Source organism: Lithobates pipiens, unplaced genomic scaffold (assembly GCF_037356315.1).
Source record: "Lithobates pipiens isolate NorthernLeopardFrog02 unplaced genomic scaffold, aLitPip1_a1.2 Scaffold_13, whole genome shotgun sequence".
NCBI classification, from domain to species: domain Eukaryota; kingdom Metazoa; phylum Chordata; class Amphibia; order Anura; family Ranidae; genus Lithobates; species Lithobates pipiens.
The window spans coordinates 14,284,156-14,302,234 of record NW_027507718.1 but is presented as its reverse complement, the minus strand read 5'-3'; the positions used below and the strand labels follow the sequence as shown (position 1 = coordinate 14,302,234).

Sequence of the window (18,079 nt, the reverse complement as noted above, 5' to 3'; positions counted from 1 at the left end):
AATTGAACAATAATTGAAAGCTATATAGCAGTGCTGGCGAACCTTGGCACCCTAGATGTTTTGTAACTACATTTCCCATGATGCTAATGCACTCATGCAGTGTAGTTGAGCATCATGAGAAATGCAGTTCCAAACTCATGCAGTGTAGTTGAGCATCATGGGAAATGTAGTTCCAAAACATGTGCCAAGGTTCGCCATCACTGCTATATAGCATTAATGGTGCTTATCTACCATAAAATGTGCAATGCATAATATAAAATCCATATAGTTAAGCAAAGGAAAAGGAATTAAAGTGGTTGTATAGTCTTTTTTACAACTTTTACCTACAGGTAAGCCTATAATAAGGCTTACCTGTAGGTAAAAAAAATATCTCCTAAACATGTATGGTTTAGGAGATATTCCTCTCGCAATGCGCCGCTGACTGCAGCGGCGCATGCGCACAGGGGATTCTCGGCTGAAAGTCCGGCAGACGCTGGACCCTGCCGTAAAGAAATCTCCCGCGCGCACGTGCAGGAGTGACGATATCGCGGCTCTGGCCACTCACAGCGCCGGAGCCACGATACCCGGAAGACATGACGAGGGAATATGTCAGCTCCCTCGGCGTGGATCGGGCCAGATGTCAGAGCCTCGTTCTAAGGTAAGCATTTCATAATGAGTCAGTATGCGGTGCATACTAGCTCATTATGCCTTTTCCCTTGCAGGTCAGAAAAAAAAACTTCAGCAGGCTTACTACCGCTTTAAGGGGAAAAAAAGTCCGCTATTCTGTGTTTCCTTTCCATTATTACAGATATTAGAGACATATACAACAGTAAATAAAATAGGATTATGTTTAACTTATCATCTACCAATCACATTCTGCCTCCCATATCTCCAAAGTAGTACAGGTTTAGGAAAGTTACAATCTAGTTGCTGTGGACAGTAAGATCCATGACTTCCTCGGGAACACTGACACATGAGGTCAATTAAGATTCAGGGCCAGGTGAAATCCCCGTTTCATTGTAAAGTATTCTATTTATGTAGCCTGTCTCCACCATTTATCCCGCAGCAGCACTTCCCTGTTGCCGGTGGCATCATATTTTTAAGAAAATGAAGCAAAACTGGTTAAGCAAGAATTGTAATGGATTTAAAGTCCGTATGACCTATGTTATTTCTCTCCTTGAGATAAAGTGAAGGAAATCAAATATGAATGTTCAAGTTACTGTTCAGGATAAGCAAATATCCAAATACAGTCGTGTATATTCTTGATTGAATATTGGTGTGCTTTGTGTGTTTCTTCCAGACCTTTGCAGTAATCCAGTGTGAGACTTTGGGTTGATTTACTTAATTACTTAAGGACTGGAAGGATTTTCCCCCGTAAAGCGGAGTTCTGCCAGAAAAAAAAAGAATTAAAAGTCAGCAGCTACAAATACTGCAGCTGCTGACTTTTAAAATAAAGACACTTACCTTTCCAGGGCGCCGGCAATGTCCTCACTCAAAGCTTACCTGTCCCTCGCCTCTCAGGTGGGGGCGCTGGCATCTTCAGTACGAGAATCAGGAAGTAAAGCCTTGCGGCTTCCCGGCCTGGTTCCCGCACGTCCTGACTGGTCCCTGCTGTCTTCTGGGACCTGTGTGTCTCCCAGAAGACAGCGGGGGGGGGGGGGGATTCAGGCATGGTGTATCCGGAAGTGGAAGCAAATACCTGTATTAGACAGGTATCTGCTCACCCCTCCCCCTGAAAGGTGCCAAATGTGACCCCGGGGGGGGTTACATTTTTGAGTAGAACTCCGCTTTAATGACCAGGCCATTTTTTGCGATACAGCACTGCGTCACTTTAACTGACACTTGCGTGGTCGTGCAACGCTGTAACCAAACGAAACTGGCTTGCTTTTTTTCACACAAATAGAGCTTTTGGTGGTATTTGATCACCTCTGTGTTTTTTTATATTTTTGCGCTATAAACAAACAAAGAGTGCCAATTTTGAAAAAAAAAAAACTTTTTGCTACAATAAATATCCCCCAAATATATATAAAAAAAAGTTTTTTTACCTCAGTTTAGGCCGATATATATTCTTCTACATATTTTTGGTTAAAAAAAATCGCAATAAGCGTATATTGATTGGTTTTTGTAAAAGTTATAGCGTCTACAATCTATGGGATAGATTTAGGGTCTTTTTTAATTGTTTTTACTAGTAATGGCGGTGATCACCGATTTTTAGCGGGACTGCGACATTGCGGCGGACAAATGACACTTTTTGGGGACCAGTGACATTATTACATTGATTAGTGCTATAAAAATTCACTGATCAATGAAAAAATAACACTGGCAGGGAAGGGGGTTAACTTTACAACCACTTTAACCACTTGCCAACCAGCTGCCGTTATTATACTGTGGTAGGTCGGCTCTCCTGTGTGAATCGCTGTAGCTGTTAACACTAATGGACGATCAAGGGGTTAAGTGTGTTTCCTGGGTGTATTCTAACTGTGAGAGGAATGGGCTCACTGGGACACGACAGAGATCACTGAGAACAGTAAATCTCTGCCATATCTTCTGTCTGAACGGGGATCCACTTGTTTACACTGGCAGATCCCTGTTCTGCCTCTGTACTAGGCAATCGCGGGTCACCGGCGGACATCGTCTGGCCGACCCGCAGGCACGCTCCCTGAGCCCCATCTCTGTCCAGCGATATCCACTAGTGTCTCGGCCATCTGGGACTCTCCCTCCTGATTGGCCAAGACACAGGAGCAGCACCACTGGCTCTTGCTGCTGTCAATCAAAGTCAGTTAGCCAATCAGAAGAGAGAGGGGGTGATGCCGAACCACAGCTCCATGTCTGAATGGACACACAGAGTTGGAGCTTGGCTTGGGTGCCCTCATAGCAAGCTGCTTGCTGTGGGAGCATGCAACAGGAGGGGGGGCCAAGAGCACAGAAGAGGGACCCAAGAAGAGGAGGATCTGTGCTGCTCTGTGCAAATCCACTGCAATAGAGTAGGTAAGTATAACATGTTTGTTATTTTTATAGAAAAAAGTAGACTTTACAATGACTTTAAAGTAAATAGACTGTACTTTGCAAAGTGCATTTGCTCCAAAGCTTAGTAAATGAAGTAAAGTTTCACTTTGCAAACAATACCCAATCACGTGCAAAGAAAATAAAAAAAATTTTTTTTTGCTTGCACATGATTGGTTGATGGAAGTCAGCAGAAGAGCTTCTTCTCATTTAATAAGCTCTGGGGCAACTGCTCTTACAGAGTGCAACTGCACTTTGCAAAGTGCACAGTCTGTTTGCCTTTAGTAAATCAACCCCTTTGCCTCGGTGCAGGAACTTCCTGTAATAAAGACCAGTCACTGCTGTTCTCTCTCCTTGTGTAGGGTGACTGGTCTTGTCTCCACTCCATTGTAGTTTTCTGCATTCAGCCTGTAGTAGGTAAAGCCTGCTGGGTCCCTCCCACAGCTCTGCTCTTTGCACAGGCTATGTACAGTACAGCACAGTAATGACATCATTTCTACTTATACAAGATAATAGCTGGGTTTGAAAAGTAATTTGGTGAACACAAAGTGGATTTATATTCTTATCTGGCTATTGGGGCCATATATTGAACATATTTAAATACAAGTTTTGTGCCTGTTTTTTTTTTTTTTGCCAGCTTTCACAACATGCCACTTCTACTACAAGGTGTAATGTGACTAATGGTAATGATCACGAGTTCTGAATGGATTTGGACAACATATGTAAACCTTCTGCACACCTTCTGCACGCCACACATGTTAGAGATCTCTTCTTTATTTCAGTTCCATTCCCTTGCTGATTTTATGTTCAGCCTTCCTTATCAGGCACATTCAGACTGCTTTGAGTTTAGATTATCCCCTGCAGCTATTAACTTTTGTACCACCTCCCCTTAGATTGTAAGCTCCATGAGCAGGGCCCTCCTGTCCATTCTGTACTGAACTGTATTGTAATCGTGCTGTCCCCCTCTACATTGTAAAGCGCTGCGCAAACTGTTAACGCTATATAAATCCTGTATAATAATAATTGAATTACTTATATTATCAATTGAATCAATACCCAGCTATAAGCCCCTTCCACACTAGGCAGATTCCATTCCAATCAACAGGGGATCAGCAGAGTGGGCGGGTGAAACATTGGGGTTCATTTACCAAAGGCAAATAGAGTGTGCGCTTTGCAAAGTGCAGTTGCACCCTGCAAGTGCAGCTGCTCCACAGCTTAGTAAATTAGGTAAACCTTTTCTTTGCAAAGAACACCCAATCACATGCAAGGAAAATCAAATAAACAGCATTTTTGCTTGCACATGATTGGATGATGAAATTTAGCAGAGCTTCCGCTCACTTAGGGCACTTTCACTCTGGGGGCGTCAGGGGTAAAGCGCCGCTATTTTTAGCAGTGCTTTACCATAGTTTTAGCGGGGTGCTTTTCAGCTGCTAGTGGGGCGCTTTTAACCCCGCTAACGACCAAAAAAGGGTTAAAAGCGCCCACAAAGCACTGCTGCCGAGGCACTTTGCCGGCACTTCGGCGGCGATGCCCATTGATTTCAATAAGCAGGGGGCGCTTTAGGAGCGGTGTATACACCGCTTCTAAAGCGCCTCAAAGATGCTGCTTGCAGGACTTTTTTTAACGGCCCGCAAGCGCACCGCCCCAGTGTGAAAGCTGACAGAAGAGGCGTTGTACAGGCAATTTGCAGGCGCTATTTTTAGCATTATAGCCCCTGTAAAGTGCCTCAGTGTGAAAGTGGCCTTACTAAGCTCTGGAGCAACTATTCTTGCAGAGTGCAACTGTACTTTGCAAAGTGCAGTGTCGTTTTGGCTTTAGTAAATCAACCTCACAGCCCGCTCTGCTCTATGGGTGGCTAGGTAGACTCCACTCCGCTCTGCTCCACCTAAAAGGAAAAGGATGACGTCCCCTTCTGTAAATTTTTTACAGACCCGATTGGACCCAGAGGTACGTGGGTGTTAATGGACACAAATCTGTTTACACCTGCCTGTCCACAGGGATGGATGGACTTTCCGATCAGGGCCACCTGAAAAACTGACAGGTAGGCCTAATCGTCCATGTGAAAGGGGCCTAAACATCTCAGCTACTAATCCACCCAAAAATGCTGCTAATACCAAGCCAATTGACGCAACAGATGCATAACACAGTGGATAGTGGGTTAGTACCTCTCCCTTGCAGCACTGTGGTCCTGATTTCAAATCCTGTCCAGGTTGCTATCTGCATGGAATTTGCATGTTCTTCCTCTGCTTGCGTGGGTTTTCTCCCACACTCCAAAGACATGTTGGTAGGTTACTGGGTTCCTGTCTAAATTGGCCCATGTGAATGTATGCATGTAAGATAGGGAACTTAGATTGTAAGCTCCTTGATGGCAGAGACTGATGCGTATGTACAATGTGTAAAGAGCTGTGTAATTATCAGCACTATATACAATAAATACCTGTAATAACAATAATTATTTTGTATGGCAGAAAAAGTTCAAAGGAACTAAGACAACAAAATCTATTTAAAGAGTCTGCTCACATCATTTGTAATAAAAACATCTTTGCCATTCTGAAGCTTCCCTCCAACTACTTTGCATATTATTTTATATATACTGGGATTCTGTAATATGCTGCAGAAATCTCCCTCCACTGAGTCTGGCTGCAACCATTTTACCTGTGGGCAGCTGACGCTGCTGCCTGTTCACTTCCTAGATTTACACAGACACACAGAGGCACACCTCCAGCTCTGCAGCCCTGCAGCTCTCATTGGTCCTCTTATGACTCACCCCCCTTCCTTCCTGACAAACGCTCACAAGAGTAAGAGAGAGAGCTGTGCATGATGTCATAAGCCTAGGCTAATGACCAGACAAGAAACAGGAAGTGGGCTGTATAAGGTATTTACTAGCAGAAAAAAAAATGTTTTACTATCCAAAGTTAAAACGACAAGGGCAGAAGACTTAATAGATGGAAAGATGAAAAAATGACTGAAGGTCCGCTTTAAAAATAAGTCCGTCCAAATCTCATATTTCAAAGTAGAACGTAACATGGGGTGATGAATAATCGTCTGCTTATAATAAAGGCTTATTTACCAAATATGTATTTCAATAAATAGAATATAGTGTTATTAGCTAGTATAAATACGTTGTAATTTAAGAAATAAAAACAACCCCATTTTCAAGGTGATACTAAATATTATCCACAGGGGAATTCATAAAACACTGTGTTTTATTGTGCTGGCCAGTATGAATCTAGGCTAAAGATTTCAAAGTGAAGAAACAATTGTGGTGTTCCATTTCTGCAAAGAAATTGTGAGTTAAACTTGCAGCACATGCACAGTACTGACAGCACCCCAATGCATCTATGAGATGTTAGAGCATGGCTGATGTACACACCAATGCATCTATGAGATGTTAGAGCATGGCTGATGTACACACCAATGCATCTATGAGATGTTAGAGCATGGCTGATGTGCACACCAATGCATCTATGAGATGTTAGAGCATGGCTGATGTACACACCAATGCATCTATGAGATGTTAGAGCATGGCTGATGTACACACCAATGCATCTATGAGATGCTAGCGCATGGCTGATGTGCACACCAATGCATCTATGAGATGTTAGAGCATGGCTGATGTACACACCAATGCATCTATGAGATGCTAGCGCATGGCTGATGTACACACCAATGCATCTATGAGATGTTAGAGCATGGCTGATGTGCACACCAATGCATCTATGAGATGTTAGAGCATGGCTGATGTACACACCAATGCATCTATGAGATGTTAGAGCATGGCTGATGTGCACACCAATGCATCTATGAGATGTTAGAGCATGGCTGATGTACACACCAATGCATCTATGAGATGTTAGAGCATGGCTGATGTACACACCAATGCATGGGGCTTGATTTACTAAGAGCAAATAGACTTTGCGCTTTGCAAGTTGCTCCAGAGCTTAGTAAGTGTGCATAATCTCTCCTGGCTCCAAAGTCAAAGTCAAGCCTTACCTTATTTCCTAAGCTCTGGAGCAACTGCACTTTCCGAGTGCAACTGCACTTTATAAAGTGCACAGTCTATTTGCCTTTAGTAAATCAACCCTGAAGTCTCATCAAAGTCGCACTGGAAATCGTGCAACTTTATAGACGCGCTAATGTGAATGGAGCCTTATATGGCAGAAATAACCCACAAGAGCTCAGTTTTTAAATTTTTACAATGTAAGACTCCAGGTGTTCCCGCACATCACATTTAGGGCAACCTGTTATGTTCAATAGGCTGCCCTACCTGTACGAAACATGCAGTGCCTGACCCGTGTTAAAAATGGCACTGCACAAAAACACATGCTACTAGCACTTGAACATTCATTTGTTTCAATGGCAAGCATAAATAAATATTTTGGACAATGGAATGAATAAAGACACAAACGATTGAAGCGCCTAAATGCCCGGAAAAGTGTCTGTAGGTGTGTTTTTTATGCTGCTTTTTTTGTGCCAGGAGAAAAGGAGTTCAGAAGAGCCAGGCAAACACCCTGTGTGCTTGGGACCTAAAGTCTCTAAAAGTTCTCTAATATGCTCATTCCCCCTTCCCAGCTGCATATACTCATCTTCCCTTTACTTTCCAGCCACTCCATTCACCAGCCAGAAGAGAGAACAGAAATACCAGGAACAACCAGGTATGGAGAAGAATGTGCCTGACTCCTCTTCCTATCAGTGCTAAGTTGGGTCTCAGAATGGCCAAATCCAGGCAGCAGGCCTGTCACTCGAGGGTGGGAAGTGTCCTTGGACCCGGGTAAGCTCTGAGTAGGTAAGCTTAGAGCGTCTTGTCTTTATTCCCATGGCGCAGCAGCACAGAAAAGTATAAATCATTCCAGCGTGTTGCTTTGCCCAACATAGTACTAAAAAAAATTACTTTATTAGCACTAGACTCAACTTTGAGCAAACTAATGCCGCTTTCACACTGGCCACACTGTAGCTTGGCCCGCAGCGCAGGTACAAGGCAATGTGCCCACGATTTTCATGCAGGTTAGCTGAGCTTTCCCATAGACTTCTATTATGTCTTGCTGTTTTTATGCAGGTTAGCTGTGCTTTCCCATAGACTTCTATTATGTCCCGCGTTTTTGGTGCAGGTTAGCTGCGCTTTCCCATAGATGTCTATTATGTCCCGTAGTTTTGGTGCAGGTTAGCTGCGCTTTCCCATAGACTTCTATTATGTCCCGCGTTTTGGTGCAGGTTAGCTGCGCTTTCCCATAGATGTCTATTATGTCCCGTAGTTTTGGTGCAGGTTAGCTGCGCTTTCCCATAGACTTCTATTATGTCCCGCAATTTTGGTGCAGGTTAGCTGCGCTTTCCCATAGACTTCTATTATGTCCCGTAGTTTTGGTGCAGGTTAGCTGTGCTTTCCCATAGACATCTATTATGTCCCACGGTTTTGGTGTTGTTAGCTGTGCTTTCCCATAGATGTCTATTATGTCCCGTAGTTTTGGTGCAGGTTAGCTGCGCTTTCCCATAGACATCTATTATGTCCCACGGTTTTGGTGTTGTTAGCTGTGCTTTCCCATAGATGTCTATTATGTCCCGTAGTTTTGGTGCAGGTTAGCTGCGCTTTCCCATAGACTTCTATTATGTCCCGCAATTTTGGTGCAGGTTAGCTGCTCTTTCCCATACACTTCTATTATGTCCCGTGGTTTTGATGCAGGTTAGCTGCTCTTTCCCATAGACTTCTATTATATCCTGTGGTTTTGGTGCAGGTTATCTGCTCTTTCTCATAGACTTCTATTATGTCCCACGGTTTTGATGCAGGTTAGCTGCTCTTTCCCATAGACTTCTATTAGGTCCAGCGGTTTTGGTCCAGGTTAGCTGCGCTTTCCCATAGACTTCTATTATGTCCTGTATTTTTTTTCGTGCAAGTTAACTGCACTTTCCCATAGACTTCTATTATGTCTTGCGGTTTTGGTGCAGGTTAGCTGCTCTTTCCCATAGACTTCTATTATATCCTGTGGTTTTGGTGCAGGTTATCTGCTCTTTCTCATAGACTTCTATTATGTCCCGCGGTTTTGATGCAGGTTAGCTGCTCTTTCCCATAGACTTCTATTAGGTCCAGCGGTTTTGGTCCAGGTTAGCTGCGCTTTCCCATAGACTTCTATTATGTCCTGTATTTTTTTTCGTGCAAGTTAACTGCACTTTCCCATAGACTTCTATTATGTCTCGCGGTTTTGGTGCAGGTTAGCTGCGCTTTGCTATAGACTTCTATTATGTCTTGCGGTTTTGCTGCAGGTTCACTGCACTTTCCCATTGACTTGTATTATGTCCTGCAGTTTGGTGCAGGTTAAACCAAACTGTATGTTGCCCCCTGCACTACCAAATAGTGCTTAAATAATATACAAATGTTAAAAAAAAACCAACTGTATCGAAATCAATATGAAAAAACAACCCGCATTCAATTTTTGGTATAGGTTAGCTGCACTCTCCATAAACTTCTATTATATCCCACGGTTTTGGTACACTTTCTGCCTGCAGGACTGCTGGTTTGCTTTCAGAAAACGCACCAAAACTGCGTAACATAATAGAAGTCTATAGGAAAGCACAGATAACATGCAAGAAAACTGCAAGTAAATATAAACAGAAGAAAAAACAGCGCCAATCTAAGTGCAGTATTGTTGAATCAAATACATTTAATTTGTGAAGTTATGCACTCACACTCTACCAGAAGGTTTCAGGCACATCATGTATCTAGAGGGCATCGCAGGGCTCTCGAGGAGAAGCGGTAACTCGTTCGGCTGTATCTCTCGTCCGGTGGCGCCGGTGGTTCCCAGCGTCGCACGGCTTGGTGTAACAGCGTCAGGGAGGTCCGTTCGTCCGTTCGTTGTTATGTTGAGGGGCGCACTGCGATGACGTTTCGTTGTGGTTTACGTTGCAGGCCTGCAGGACTGCTGGTTTGCTTTCAGAAAACGCACCAAAACTGCGTAACATAATAGAAGTCTATAGGAAAGCACAGATAACATGCAAGAAAACTGCAAGTGCACAGCGCTGCGGCCAAAGCACAGTGGATCAGGGTGAAGCTACCCTAAAAGTAAAATGCAAGTCATCAGAAGAAGAAAGTACTCATAAATATTCATTCCTAATCCACATCACAATAATACAGACTGCTGCTGGAACTGTCAACTTCAAAATAAAACACTTGTGGGAGGAGGGCAGGAAAATTAGCTGAGCTGTGGTTTTACTACCCCAACCACCCCTTTAAGCTGTAAAGGCAGTCAGACAGCATGGTACCCATGCTGCAGCTGTAACAGAATTTATACCCGCTGTTGCGTTTAGTACTGCAGCTGAACACAACCCATCAAGTGAAGGAGGCAGTGCCTAACTAATTCACACTGTTGAGGTGTGGTGGTGCAAGCTTTACAGGGTTAAAATAGGGGGTGACAAAGTGACATAACATCTGTCAAAAGCCCTCTGAAAAGGGTTAAATTGCTGATTGCTCTTCAGAAGCCCTTACATGGAGCATTACTTTAAGGGGCCCTTCAAACTAGATGCAGTGACATGCATTTTCCCCACTGGATAAACACGTCACTGGAAAACAATCGTGCCCTGTTCACCCCTGGTGAGATGTGCAGTGTGTTACGCAAAATGCAGCATGTCTGTTTTTTCATACCACACTGGATGGTATTGCATGTCACTGCACAGCAGAACAATATACTGCGGTACTCTCCAGTGACATGAATTAAGTGTCACTATTTGACACTTCAAATAAAGTTGCAAAAGAAAAAAAAGCAGTTCAATGCACCCAAAACCACATCACACTTCTTGAAGAAACCAACTCTCCATTAGCCTGTATGGTAAAATGCTGCATTTATTCCTGCAGGTTAGAATGATCCTAGCCCTAGCCCTAATCTCAACAAAAATAAATCAACAGAAACCCTGATAAGAAAATCTGAAACTGAAAAAAAAAAACCTATAACATTTGGGTTAGGTCTCATTCATATGGATGTACTGATCAGTAGAGGGCTGTGTCTACCCACCCTTATATCAGGGTCCCCATCAAAGTCCCCCCCTTACATCAGGATCTCAATCAGGACCACCTTACATGAAGATCCCTATCAGAATTTTCCTTACATCGGGGTCCCCAACACAGTCCCCCTTACATCAGGGTCCCTATCAGAATTTTCCTTACATCGGGGTCCCCAACACAGTTCCCCTTACATCAGGGTCCCCATCTGAGACCCCTCTTACATCCCAATCAGAATTATCCTTACATCAGGTTCCCCATCAGATTCCCCCTTACATCAGAGTACCCAGCACAGTAGTCCCCCTTACATCAGGGTCCCCATCTGAGACTCCACTTAATCAGGGTCCCCATCAGAGTCCTCCATCAGAACCCCCTTACATCAGGGTACCCAACACAGTCCCCCTTACATCAAGGTCCCCATCAGAGTCCTTCTTACCTCAGGGTCCCCATCAGAGTCCTCTTTACATGAGGGTCCCCATCAGAGTTCTCTTTACATGAGTGTCCCCATCAGATTTCTCTTTATATTAGTCCCCATCAGCACCCCCTTACATCATGATTCCCATTGGAGTCCCCTGTTATAAGTGCAGAGACCATGGTCAGCCTCTGTTGACCTTAACGTTGACATTGTGCCCATTAAGGACACACCACCGACCATAGCTGCAGAGCAGATAAAATATTGTGGCCTGTAGTTTGGAGACCCCTGAGCTAGTCACTGTGACGCTTCTGTCTCTCTATATATAATGAAGTCCCCAGGAAGATGGTATGGAATGTAGACGCAGGATGTCGCTTCTGTCCGTCTATATACTGAAGCCCCAGAGAATATGGTACGGAGAGTGACGCATCTGTCGGTCTATATAATAAAGCCCCCGGGAATATGGTACGGAGGGTGACGCTTATGTCCGTCTATATAATAAAACCCCTGGGAAGATGGTATGGAGCCTAGACGAAGGGTGACGCTTCTGTCCGTCTATATACTGAAGCACTCGGGAATATGGTACGGAGGATGCCGCTTCTGTCTGTCTATATACTGAAGCCCTAGGGAATATGGTACGAAGGATGCCACTTCTGTCCATCCATATAATGAAGCCCCTGTGAAGATGGTAAGGAGCGTAGACGGAGGATGACGCTTCTGTCAGTCTATATAATGACGCCCCCGGGAAGATGGTACGGAGTGTAGACGGAGGATGACGCTTCTGTCCGTCTATATATTTAAACCCCCGGGAATATGGTACAGAGGGTGACGCTTCTGTCCGTCTATATACTGAAGCCCCCCAGAAGATGGTACAGAGCCTAGACGGAGTGGCGCTTTTGTTCGTCTATATAATAAAGCCCCGGGAATATGGTACGGGGAGTGACGCTTCTGTCTGTCTATATGATGAAGCCCTCGGCAAGATGGTATGAAGCGTAGATGGAGAGTGACGCTTCTGTCCGTCTATATAAGGAAGCCGCTGGGAAAGCTGGTACAGAGCATAGACGGAGGGTGACGCTTCTGTCCGTCTATATAATGAAGCTCCCGGGAAGACGGTACAAAGTGTAGATGGAGAGTGACGCTTCTGTCCGTCAACACAATAAAGCCTCCGGGAAGATGGTACGGAGCATAGACGGAGGGTGTCGCCTCTGTCCGTCTATATAATGAAGCCCCCGGGAAGACAGTAAGGAGCCTAGACGGGGAGTGGTGCTTCTGTCCGTCTATATAATAAAGCCCCGGGAATATGGTACGGAGGGTGACGCTTCTGTCCCTCTATATAATGAAGCCCGCAGGAATATGGTACGGAGAATGACGCTTCTGTCCATCTATATGATGGAGTCCGCGGGAAGATGGTACGGAGAGTGACTCTTCTGTCCATGTATATGATGAAGCCCGCGGAAAGATGGTAGGGAGAGTGACACTTCTGTCCGTCTATATGATGAAGCCCCCGGTAAGATGGTATGGAGCGTAGATGGAGAGTGGCGCTTCTGTCCGTCTATATAATGAAGCTCCCGGGAAAGCTGGTACGGAGCATAGACGGAGGGTGACGCTTCTGTCCGTCTATATAATGAAGCCCCCGCAAAGACGGTACAGAGTGTAGACGGAGGGTGAAGCTTCTGTCCGTCTATATAATGAAGCCCCCGGGAAGATGGTATGGAGCGTAGATGGAGGATGACACTTCTATCTGTCTATATACTGAAGCCCCCGGGAAGACGGTACGGAGCATATACGTAGAGTGACGCTTCTGTTCGTCTATATAATGAAGCCTCTCGGAAGATGGTATGAAGCGTAGATGGAGGGTGACAGTTCTGGCTGTCTATATAATGAAGCCCCTCGGATGATGGTATGGAGCGTAGACAGAGAGTGAAGCTTCTGTCCGTTTATATAATGAAGCCCCGGGAAAGCGGTAAGGAGTGTAGACGGAGAGTGGCGCTTCTGTCCGTCTATATAATGAGGCCCCAGGAAGAGGGTAAGGAGTGTAGATGGAGAGTGATGCTTCTGACCGTCTATATGATGAAGGCCCGGGAAGACGGTAAGGAGCGTAGACGGAGAGTGGCGCTTCTGTCCGTCTATATAATGAAGCCCCTAGGAAGATGGTATGGAACATAGACGGAGAGTGACGCTTCTGTCCGTTTATATAATGAAGTCCCCGGGAAGATGGTACGGAACGTAGACGGAGGATGTTGCTTCTGTCTGTCTATATAATGAAACCCCCAGGAAAACGGTACGGAGCATAGACGGAGAGCGACGCTTCTGTCTGTCTATATATTGAAGCCCCCGGGAAAGCTGGTACAGAGCATAGACGGAGAGTGGCGCTTCTGTCTGTCTATATAATGAAACCCCCAGGAAGATGGTACGGAGTGTAGACGGAGAGTGATGCTTCTTTCCGTCTATATACTAAAATCCCCAGGAAGATGGTACGGAGCGTAAACGCAGAGTGACGCTTATGTCTGTCTATATAATGAAGCCCCCAGGAAGATGGTACGGAGCGTAGACGGAGAGTGACGCTTCTGTCTGTCTATATAATGAAGCCCCCGGGAAGATGGTACGGAGCGTAGACGGAGAGTGACGCTTATGTCTGTCTATATAATGAAGCCCCCGGGAAGATGGTACGGAGCGTAAACGCAGACTGACGCTTATGTCTGTCTATATAATGAAGCCCCTGGGAAGATGGTACGGAGCGTAGACGGAGAGTGACGCTTCTGTCTGTCTATATAATGAAGCCCCCGGGAAGATGGTACGGAGCGTAAACGCAGAGTGACGCTTCTGTCTGTCTATATAATGAAGCCCCGGGGAAGATGGTACGGAGCGTAAACGCAGACTGACGCTTATGTCTGTCTATATAATGAAGCCCCTGGGAAGATGGTACGGAGCGTAGACGGAGAGTGACGCTTCTGTCTGTCTATATAATGAAGCCCCCGGGAAGATGGTACGGAGCGTAAACGCAGAGTGACGCTTATGTCTGTCTATATAATAAAGCCACCGGGAAGATGGTATGGAGCGTAGACGGAGAGTGACGCTTCTGTCTGTCTATATAATGAAGCCCCGGGGAAGATGGTACGGAGCGTAAACGCAGAGTGACGCTTATGTCTGTCTATATAATGAAGCCCCCGGGAAGATGGTATGGAGCGTAGACGGAGAGTGACGCTTCTGTCTGTCTATATAATGAAGCCCCCGGGAAGATGGTATGGAGCGTAGACGGAGAGTGACGCTTCTGTCTGTCTATATAATGAAGCCCCCGGGAAGATGGTACGGAGCGTAAACGCAGACTGACGCTTATGTCTGTCTATATAATGAAGCCCCTGGGAAGATGGTACGGAGCGTAGACGGAGAGTGACGCTTCTGTCTGTCTATATAATGAAGCCCCCGGGAAGATGGTACGGAGCGTAAACGCAGAGTGACGCTTCTGTCTGTCTATATAATGAAGCCCCGGGGAAGATGGTACGGAGCGTAAACGCAGACTGACGCTTATGTCTGTCTATATAATGAAGCCCCTGGGAAGATGGTACGGAGCGTAGACGGAGAGTGACGCTTCTGTCTGTCTATATAATGAAGCCCCCGGGAAGATGGTACGGAGCGTAAACGCAGAGTGACGCTTATGTCTGTCTATATAATAAAGCCACCGGGAAGATGGTATGGAGCGTAGACGGAGAGTGACGCTTCTGTCTGTCTATATAATGAAGCCCCGGGGAAGATGGTACGGAGCGTAAACGCAGAGTGACGCTTATGTCTGTCTATATAATGAAGCCCCCGGGAAGATGGTATGGAGCGTAGACGGAGAGTGACGCTTCTGTCTGTCTATATAATGAAGCCCCCGGGAAGATGGTACGGAGGGTAGACTTAGAGTGACGCTTATGTCTGTCTATATAATAAAGCCACCGGGAAGGTGGTACGGAGAGTGACGCCTGGCTGTACGTTCACGTGTAGACAATACGGATGTAAATACATGGGAGTCTTATGGAATGAGTCCCCATGTCTGAGCATCCATGGCACTACAGAAGAGGAGGAGAGCCTGGAGCAGGGTGAGGACCACATCCAGCCCTAGCACAATAAGAAGTTTCCTGTGTGCCCAAACTTCTCCATGTCACCCATTGTCTGCCCCCTCCCTCCCTCCATCCAGCCTCCATCCCTCCCTCCATCCATCCCCCATACCTGGATACTGCAAGAGATCTCGGTGTCATCCAGCAGGCGGATGGTGCACTTCATCTCCAGAGTCAGGGATCTCAGACTGCCAGTCCTCAGTCGGTTCATTTTCATCGTCCCCTTCTCCTGGGTGCACTGGCAGCCGAACATGCACGTTGACTTGGGTCAGGCAGTGGTGTGATAAGAAGAGGTGGGTAGAAGCGGGCTCCTAGTGCCAGGCTCCAGGATACATGTCCTCCTCCTCCTTCCCTCCCGGCTGTAGGAAGGGAAGAATGGCTGGAGGAGCCCAGATCTCCGGGGATGGTGACGGAGGAGAGCCGCTGCCTGCTTGTTACCTCAGTGCTGCTAATGCTGTGAGAGCGAGGCTGGGTCTGCAGTCAGCTCTGGGCTGTGTTGTCACCTCCCCGGCTCAATGAGGAGGGTGTGTGCTATACAAATACATCCCTGGCCATGTCTATGGAGCTCCTCTCCACTCATTCTACTACTCATAGACGGCGCTGCGTTGTGTTATGAGGAATAGGAGAGCACACAATGACTGACAACAAGCCTTCCAGTGTCTGGGGCCATCTGTTGGGTGACACCAGGCTCATTTTACACTGTCTATGACAGCCTATCTCAACATGAAGGAACCCTTGAAATAACTTCCAGTCTCAGGGAACCCCTCATAAAAATCACAATACCTACATCTCATAGTACATTTTTTTGGGGGAACCTGCAAGGTAAAGGCATAATGTGCTAGTATGCATCACATACTAGCACATTATGTTAAACTTACCTTAAAACGTTACCATCCTGCACTGCAGGGGCTCCCATTTTCACCCATCTTGCTTCCGGGTCTGTGACTGGCTGGAGCCGCAATGACATCACTCTTGTGCGTGGGAGCCGCTGGTCACAGGGCTCTGAAGGAAGGAAGGAAAGTTCTGAAGGAACGGCACAGGTGGTCGCATGCGTCAGTGATGTCACTGGCTGAATGTAATGTAAATATCTCCTAAATGGTGCACGTTTAGGAGATATTTACACTACCTATAAGCAATGGCATCGCTAGGGAGTGGCTATTGGGTCTAAAGCCCCGAATCTAGGGCCCATAGCCCTGAGTCTCTTGCCGCAGTGTCCCTGCCTAGCCAGCGGGCGGCGGCTGCAGCGGGCAGGCGGTCTGCATGAGCGAGGCGTATGAGAGAACAAAAGCGAGTGAGCGGACGAGCAGAGATGACATCATCTCTCACTGCCCACCACACATCACCACTCTTCCGCCCTAACAGCCGGGCCTTTTCAATGTTGGAGGAAGGTGCAGTGGGGAGCAGAGAAATGACATCATCTCTCACTGTCTGCCACACATCAGCGCTCTTCCGCCCTAACATCCGGGCCTCTTCAATGTAGGAGCGAGGTGCAGCGGGGAACAGAGAGATTAGATCATCTGTCAGTGCCCGCCACATATAACTGCTCTTCCGCCCTAACAGCCAGGCCTCTTCAATGTAGGATCAAGGTGCAGCTGGGAGCAGAGAGATGACATCATCTCTCACTGCCCGCCACACATCACCACTCTTCCGCCCTAACAGCCGGGCCTTTTCAATGTTGGAGCAAGGTGCAGTGGGGAGCAGAGAAATGACATCATCTCTCACTGTCTGCCACACATCAGCGCTCTTCCGCCCTAACATCCGTGCCTCTTCAATGTAGGAGCGAGGTGCAGCAGGGAGCAGAGAGATTAGATCATCTGTCAGTGCCCGCCACATATAACCGCTCTTCCGCCCTAACAGCCAGGCCTCTTCAATGTAGGATCAAGGTGCAGCTGGGAGCAGAGAGATGACATCATCTCTCACTGCCCACCACACATCAGCGCTGTTCCGCCCTCACAGCGCGGGCCTCTTCAATGTCAGAGGTGCCGAGGGGAGTAGCAAGATGCCATCTTCTCTCACTACCCGCCCCGCATCACCGCTCTCCTGCCCTCACTAAATGGACCAGTGCTGCCAGCCTGCTACCAATGCAGCAACAATGCACATTTGGTGGCAGGTGACATGGCAAGTGACAATCCACATCAGTTGGCAAGTGACAATACACATCTGGTGCCAGTCGACGTGGCAAGTGACACCCCACATCTGGTGGCAGGTGACATGGCAAGTGACAATCCACATCAGGTGGCAAGTGACAACCTGCAAATGGTGGCAGGTGATGTGGCAAGTGACAATCCGCGACAGGTGACGTGGCAAGTGACAATCCGCATCAGGTGGCAGGTGACGTGGCAAGTGACAATCTGCAAATTGTGTCAGGTAACGTGGCAAGTGACAATCTGAAAATTGTGGCAGGTAACTTGGCAAGTGACAATCTGCAAATTTTGGCAGGTAACTTGGCAAGTGACAATCTGCAAATGGTGTCAGGTGACGTGGCAATCTGCAAATGGTGTCAGGTGACGTGACTAGTGACAATCCACATCTAGTGGTAGGTGACGGTAGCAAGTAACAAGCACATGTGTACTGCTCCATACAAACAAATGGAAGTGGGGGGGT

At 46.5% G+C, this 18,079-nt stretch overlaps 1 protein-coding gene across 1 annotated transcript in view; it reads right to left on the bottom strand.

Moving 5' to 3' along the window:
• Nucleotides 1-16,011, bottom strand: part of FRMD3 (FERM domain containing 3) — a 300,454-nt gene extending 284,443 nt beyond the window's left edge. Inside the window, exon 1 of the mRNA XM_077474871.1 lies at nt 15,588-16,011. Coding sequence (XP_077330997.1) covers nt 15,588-15,728 — 141 coding nt within the window. The 5' untranslated portion in view covers nt 15,729-16,011. The remainder of the gene's footprint in view (nt 1-15,587) is intronic.
• Between the last annotated feature and the right edge of the window lie 2,068 nt (nt 16,012-18,079).